This window comes from Suricata suricatta, chromosome 4, assembly GCF_006229205.1.
Source record: "Suricata suricatta isolate VVHF042 chromosome 4, meerkat_22Aug2017_6uvM2_HiC, whole genome shotgun sequence".
Classification (NCBI taxonomy): Eukaryota; Metazoa; Chordata; class Mammalia; order Carnivora; family Herpestidae; genus Suricata; species Suricata suricatta.
Genome location: NC_043703.1, coordinates 57,584,572 through 57,591,323, shown reverse-complemented (window position 1 = coordinate 57,591,323; position 6,752 = coordinate 57,584,572). Strand labels below are relative to the sequence as shown.

Here is a 6,752-nt window from a genome sequence, read left to right as displayed (position 1 = left end):
ATTAGAGGGGATTCTCTTTGAGTCAGCCATTTCACTTCTAGGAATGCGCTCTACAGCAATGCTCAGACAAGCACACAGGGTGTGTGGACAAAGATGTTTACTGCAGCATCAGTTGTTAGAGTGAGAAACCAGGGTCGACTCATTATCTGCGACAGGGATGGTTTCCTGCATTCTGGTGTATCTTATGGAATCCCATGAAGTCAGGAGGGAGGATGCCACACACAGTCATGTACTTATGGTTTTATGAACATGCCATATCTGTTCTGACTTCCAAACTTTTGCACATCCTGCTCCCTCTCCCTGGAATTCCTCCTTCCCATCTTCCTCACCCTCACTCCTCCCCAACCAGGAAGGCTTCCTGATGCTCACGTGTGCTCAGGTGTTTGCTTGCTTGAGTGACCTGTGCTGGCCTTTCTCAAAGCACATCAGGTTGTGCAGAAACTGCCTTCATGTATGTGTAAGCCCTGCAAGGACTAAATAAATGTTTATTCCAGATCATAAACCTTATTATGGTGGTGGGCATTAGCCGCTCACACTTGCTGTCCTGCTTGCTATGCTGTGAAGGGCTTTCCATAGAGGCAGTCAACTGTAACAGAACCGGGAGGGTAACTATTCCACACTCTGCCTTCCCAGGGGGAGCTGACCCCAGATCCAAGGGGATAGATCCTAATCAGTTATTGTCACCTCCAGCAACTGGTGCAGGAGGATGGGTGTGGCCTCATTAAATTTTCAGAAGGGTCTTATTCCATATTTGGGGATGAACTTTTCCTTTCATCAGATGGGAACAAGAAAGCCTGACCCTTCAGTTGTTGCCTATGGTCACCCTATGACCACAAGAGGATCAACCGATGTTGTAGACAGGATGACAGAAAGGATGATGAACTCTTGATGACACCATGAAGCCACTAAATCAACCAACTCTGAAGCCAGTATTCCCTCTGGCTAAGTGAGAAAAGAAGCATCCTTTTTGTTAAAGCCAGTTTGAGTTGGGGTTCCCTCTACTTATAGCCCAAAGCATTCTGACTCAGCATGTCTACTTTGCTGTTGAAGCATGTTGTAGTTTATTTTAAAATATTAAACGTTCAGTCGAGTCTAAGTTTCCAATACATACCCTACATCTTTCAGCTCTCCAAGATGTGTCTCTATCCCTGGTTTACCAATCTAGTAGAACTTATTTTGGAAACATTCCCTTCAATATCTGTTCATCTTGTCTGAGTAATACAGTCATTTATACTTACCAACCTCCTTCCTCTCTGGATTTCCTTCTTTACTGACTCCACATCAAAACTTCTATCATCATTACTTGGATCATGGTCCTCACATTCCACAAGTGCTGAAGAATACAGCTGCAGATTGGGAAAAGAAAAAATTCAGAATATGCTCAAAGTACCGTTGAGAGCTACAAGTCAGAAAATAGTATCAAAAGTACTCACCGGGAGGGGAAGATGGATGGGGGGAATAACAGTGACCATCTTTTGGGTGTACAAGCAGGTCACAAGCCACCCTGCTTTTCTTTGGAAGGATCCCGAGGCATGTTTTATAATGCATAACCCTGACCCCCAATGTTTAACTGGACCTGGTTAGGGCCCTGACCTGAAGCCAGGCCAACTGGATTCCCTACCCTGGAGAGTGGAATAGACTGAGCCACATGGTAGAGAGCAAGCCAGTCTGCAAAGAGAAGAAAACAAAAACAAGGGCTAGAGAGGACATCATGGGCTCCTGATGGCTTTGTGGTTACTGTTTCTTCTTCTTTTTGTTTTATTTAGTTTTGAGAGAGAAAGAGACAGATAGACAGACAGATAGACAGTGTGAGCAGGTGGGGGGGTCAGAGAGTGAGGGAGACACAGAATTCAAAGACAGGCTCCGTATTCTGAGCTGTCTTGTCAGCACAGAGCCTGACACGGAGCTCGAACCCATGAACTGTGAGATCATGACCTGAGCCGAAGCCGGACGCTCAACTGACTGAGCCACCTAAGCACCCCTGTAGCTACTGTTTCTTAGACATGTTTGTGTGTCTGCCTTCAGGAACCATGAAATGCCCCTGAAGTCTGATTTAAAAGTCAAAAAGATTAAATTAATATGAAATATTACTTGGCAATCAAAAAAGAATGAAATCTTGCCATTTGCAACAATGTGAATGGAACTAGAGGGTATTATCCTAGCAAAATAGAGAAAGACAAATCTCATATTGACTCATAAATGGAATTTAAGAAACAAAACAGATGAACATAGGGGAAGGGAAGCAAAAATAAGATAAAAACAGAGAGGGAGAGAAACCATAAGAGACTCTTAAAAACAGAACAAACTGAGGATGCTGGGAGAGTGCTGGGTGGGGGAGCGGTAACATGGGGGATGGTATTTAGGAAGACACTTGTGATGAGCACTGGGTGTTATATATAAGTGGTTTTTTTTAAAGATTTTTAAAAAATGTTTTTCATTTATTTTTGAGAGAGAGAGAGTGCGAGCAGGGGAGGGTTAGAGAGAGAAGGAGACACAGGATCTGAAGCAGTCCCAGGCTCTGAGCTGGCTGTCAGCACAGAGCCCGATGCAGGGCTTGAACCCATGAACCGTGAGATCATGACCTGAGCTGAAGCCAGACAATCGACTGAGCCACACAGGCACCCCTATATATAAGTGTTGAATCACTAAATTCTATTCCTGAAATAATCATTACATTATATGTTAACCAACTTGGATTTAAATTAAAAAAAAATTTAAAGGCAACCTTTATGCTTAGATTGGCTCAAGTTTCTGTGTGTTACCTGAAACCAGAAGAATCCAACCCCTCATTTGAAGATCAACATTACATAATGCAATCACAAAACAATCTATAGATTCAAAGCAACTCTATCAAAATACCAATAGCATTCTTCACAGAACTTGAACAAATAATACTAAAATCTGTATGGAACCACAAAAGACCCCATTAGCCAAAGCAGTCTTGAGAAAGAAGAACAAAACTGGAGGTAGCACAATCTCAGATTTAAAGACATCTATAATAATCAGAACAGTATGGTACCAGCACAAAAACAGACATATAGATCAATGGAACAGAAATAAACCAGGAGACCACAGAAATCAACCCATGATTATATGGTCAATTAATCTTCAACAAAGGAGATAAGACTATACAATGGGGAAAAGACAGTCTCTACAATAAATGGTGTTAGGAAAACATGACAGCTACATGCAGAAGGATAAAGTGGGACTACTTTCCTACACCATATGCAAAAATGAACTCAAAATGCATTAAAAACCTAAATGTGAGACCTGAAACCACAAAACTTCTAGAAGAAAACATAGGTGGTAATCTCTTAAACATCAGCCATATAGTGACATTTTTCTAGATATGTCTCTCTAGGCAAGGGAAACAAAAGCAAAAATAAACTACTGGGACTACACCAAAATAAAATGTTTTTGCACAGCAAAGGAAGCCATCAACAAAATGAAAAGGCAAACTACTGAATGGGAGAAGATATTTGCAAATGACATATCTGATAAGGGATTAATATCTCAAACAGATAAGCAAATCCTATAACTCAACACCAAAAAAACAAATAATCTGATTAAAAATGAGCAGAAAACTTGAAGATACATTTTTCCAAAGAAGACATACTGATGGCCAACAGACACCTGAAAAGATGTTCAACATTACTCATCATCAGGGAAAAATAAATCAAAGCCACACTGAGATATCACTTCACACCTGTCAGAATGGCTACTATCCAAAAGACAAGAAATAACAAGTGATGGCAAGAATATGGGAACAAAGGAATGCTCATGCACTGCTGGGAATGTAAATTGCAGAGCCACTATGGAAAACAGTACGAAGGTTCCTTAAATAACTGAAATAGAAATACCATATGATCCAGTAATACAACTACTTGGTATTTATCCAAAGACAATGAAAACACTGATTCAAAAAGATATACTCACCCCTATGTTTACTGCAGCCTTATTTATATGAGCCAATACATGGAAACAACAATAAGTAGATGAATGTATAAAGGTGGTGTGGTGTGGTGTGGTGTGTGTGTGTGTGTGTGTGGTGGAATATTACTTAACCATAAGAAAGAACGATGTTGCCATCCACAATAACATGGATGGACCTGGAGAGCATTACACTAAGTGAAATATCAGATAGAGATGGACAAGTACCATAAGACTTGACTAATATTTGGAATCTCAATAACAAAGGAACAAACAAAAAAAGCAGAAAATGACCCATAAACTGAGAATAAACTGGTGGCTGCCAGAGAGGAGGGTGGCGGGGGCGCAGGCAAAACGGGTGAAGCGGAAAGGGAGGTCTAGTCTTCCAGTCGTGAAATGAGTAAATCCCAGGGATGAAAGGCACAGAGTAGGGAATATAGTTACTGGTATTGTAATAGCGCCGTATGTAGACAGTTGGAAGCTACACTTGTGGGGAGCACAGCATAATGTAAGTAGTACAATTACTCAATATGTGTACACCTGAAACACGTAACACCTGTCAACTACAATTTTTTATACTTCAATTTAACAAAAAAAGGTATTAGGAAAATGTAATGAAACAAAAAACAAGAAAGCAAGCAAACAAACAACAACAAAAACCAAAGCCAGGAAAAAGTTTAACCTGAAGTTCTAGACATCTACATAAAAAAATGTTTGAACATTTCTGAAATTCATAAAAGACGACCTGAATAGTTGAAGATACTCTGTTAATGGATAGAAACACTCATATAACTTTTTCCAAATTCATCTACAAAGTCAATGGTATTCCAGTTAAAATTTCAAAAGGCATTTGTGTGAAACTCATAAGCAGATCCCAATATTCAAAGCACCAAAAAACAGCCATGGCTTATCATAAAATTACAATAATTAAGACAATGCTGTACCAGCTCAGGGATACACAAAGTGACCAATGGGACAGAATAAAGAGCCAGAAACAGATCTGTGCACATGTATTATGTTGTTAGCACATTGGATAAGACTAGGGGTTCTAAAAGTAGACAGCCTAGGTAAGAATCCTGGCTCAGTCACTTACAGCTGCGTGACCTTGGGCAAGTGACTTAACTTCTCTATGCCTCAGTTGTTTTATCTTTAGTTTGGGCATGACAATGATACTTACCTCTTAAGGTTGTTGTAAGGATTAATTGTTTAATACAGGTTAAGCTCCAGAATTCTACCTTACACTTGGTGAATACTGAATAATAAAGAGTTATCATTACTATCACTAAAATCAATGAGAAAAAAACAGATTAGTCAGTAAATAATGCTGGGGAAAGTGGTTAATCATATGAAAAAAGAGGAGATCCTTACTTTACACATTTGTCCAAATAAATTCCAGTTGGATTAAGAAACTAAATGAAAAAAGCTAAAATTTAAAATCTAAGGAGGAAAAAAAAATCTTAGTAAAGAAACTAATATCTTAGGAAGGAAATCCTACAAATTATAAAGGAAAACAATGATATATTTACTACATTACAAGCCTTTGACAAGAAATTCCAAATTAAAAACTAACATATATACAAAGCATTAGTATCTATTTATATACATATATAAATACACTTAAGCAAAATCAATATCTCAAAGACAAAATGTAGTCCAGGTACAAAGGTCACAAAAGAGATTAAAAAAAAAAAACACACAAAACCAAAATGCATAAGCATAGCCAAATCTAGGAACTGCAAATGAAAACAGGAAACCATTTCAGGGGTGCCTGGGTGGCTCAGTCAGTTAAGCAGCTGGCTTCAGCTCAGGTCATGGTCTCATGGTTTGTGGGTTCAAGCCCTGCGTCAGGCTAGCCCTGCGTCAGGCTAGTCCCACGTCGGGCTCTCTGCTGAGAGCTAGTTCACGGCCTGGAGCCTGTTTCGGATTCTGTGTCTCCCTATCTGACCCTCCCCTGCTAGGCTGTCTCTCTGTCTCTCAAAAATAAAAAGTAAAAAAAAAGAAACCATTTCATACCCATCAGAGAGGAAAAAATTAAAATTTCATATCATGTATGGTAAGGGTAAGATGCGAAATGAATTTGGTGTAATCCTTTTGGAGAGCAATTTGGCACATGTAGGGAGGTGCAAAATGCACCCTCCGTGCCCACCAATTCTGGTTTTAGCTCTGTGCCCTACATCAGAGAAATTCTCCTGTGATTTAGGAGATTTATACAAGCATGTTCATAACAGCAGGTTAGTTATATGAGAAAAAGTGGAAAAACCTAAATGTTCATTCACATGAAAATAGTTTAATAGTGGAGTCACAAAGTAGAATTCTATAACATTTGAAATTAAAGACTTAAGGGTGAAATTTCTCATGTGGATAAATCTCAATAGTTCATAGAAATTGCTGAAGTTCTACAAAGTCCAAGAACATGTAAAACCTCATATCTCATTATAAACACTTAAATTTACATGGTGAGAACCAAATATGTGATGGCAATTATATCTCAAGAGGGATGGTGGGAGGGGAAGAGAGAGAATTAGAGAGTCCTTAACTATCTGTGTTTTAGTTTTTTTTTTTTAAAAAGCAAAATTCATGCTAAAGCAAATACAGTATGATTTTACAAATCTGGATGAAGTGTCTATGGGCATCTATTATATTTGAAATATCCCATTAAAATATCTTCAAAGACTTTTTTCCAGTGGATACTCTTTCCTGCTTTGTCAAAAATTAATTGGCCATACATTTGTGGGCCCAGTTCTGCGTTCTCTATTCTATTCCATTGGTCTATGTGTCTGTTTTTGTGCCAATACCATACTGTCTTGATGATGACAGCTTTG

General features: G+C 39.0%; 1 protein-coding gene across 2 annotated transcripts in view; it reads right to left on the bottom strand.

Annotated features, from left to right (window-relative positions):
* PHF11 (PHD finger protein 11) overlaps positions 1-6,752 on the bottom strand; it is a 31,210-nt gene that overhangs the window by 14,449 nt on the left and 10,009 nt on the right. The window contains exons 1-2 of one of the 2 annotated variants that reach the window (XM_029936790.1): positions 1,434-1,788; positions 1,239-1,346 (exon numbers count right to left, since the gene is read on the bottom strand). In XM_029936790.1, coding sequence (XP_029792650.1) covers positions 1,239-1,346; positions 1,434-1,472 — 147 coding nt within the window. In that variant the 5' untranslated portion in view covers positions 1,473-1,788. Of the gene's footprint in view, positions 1-1,238; positions 1,347-1,433; positions 1,789-6,752 lie in introns of those variants that run through there. The other variant, XM_029936789.1, reaches the window with a different exon arrangement.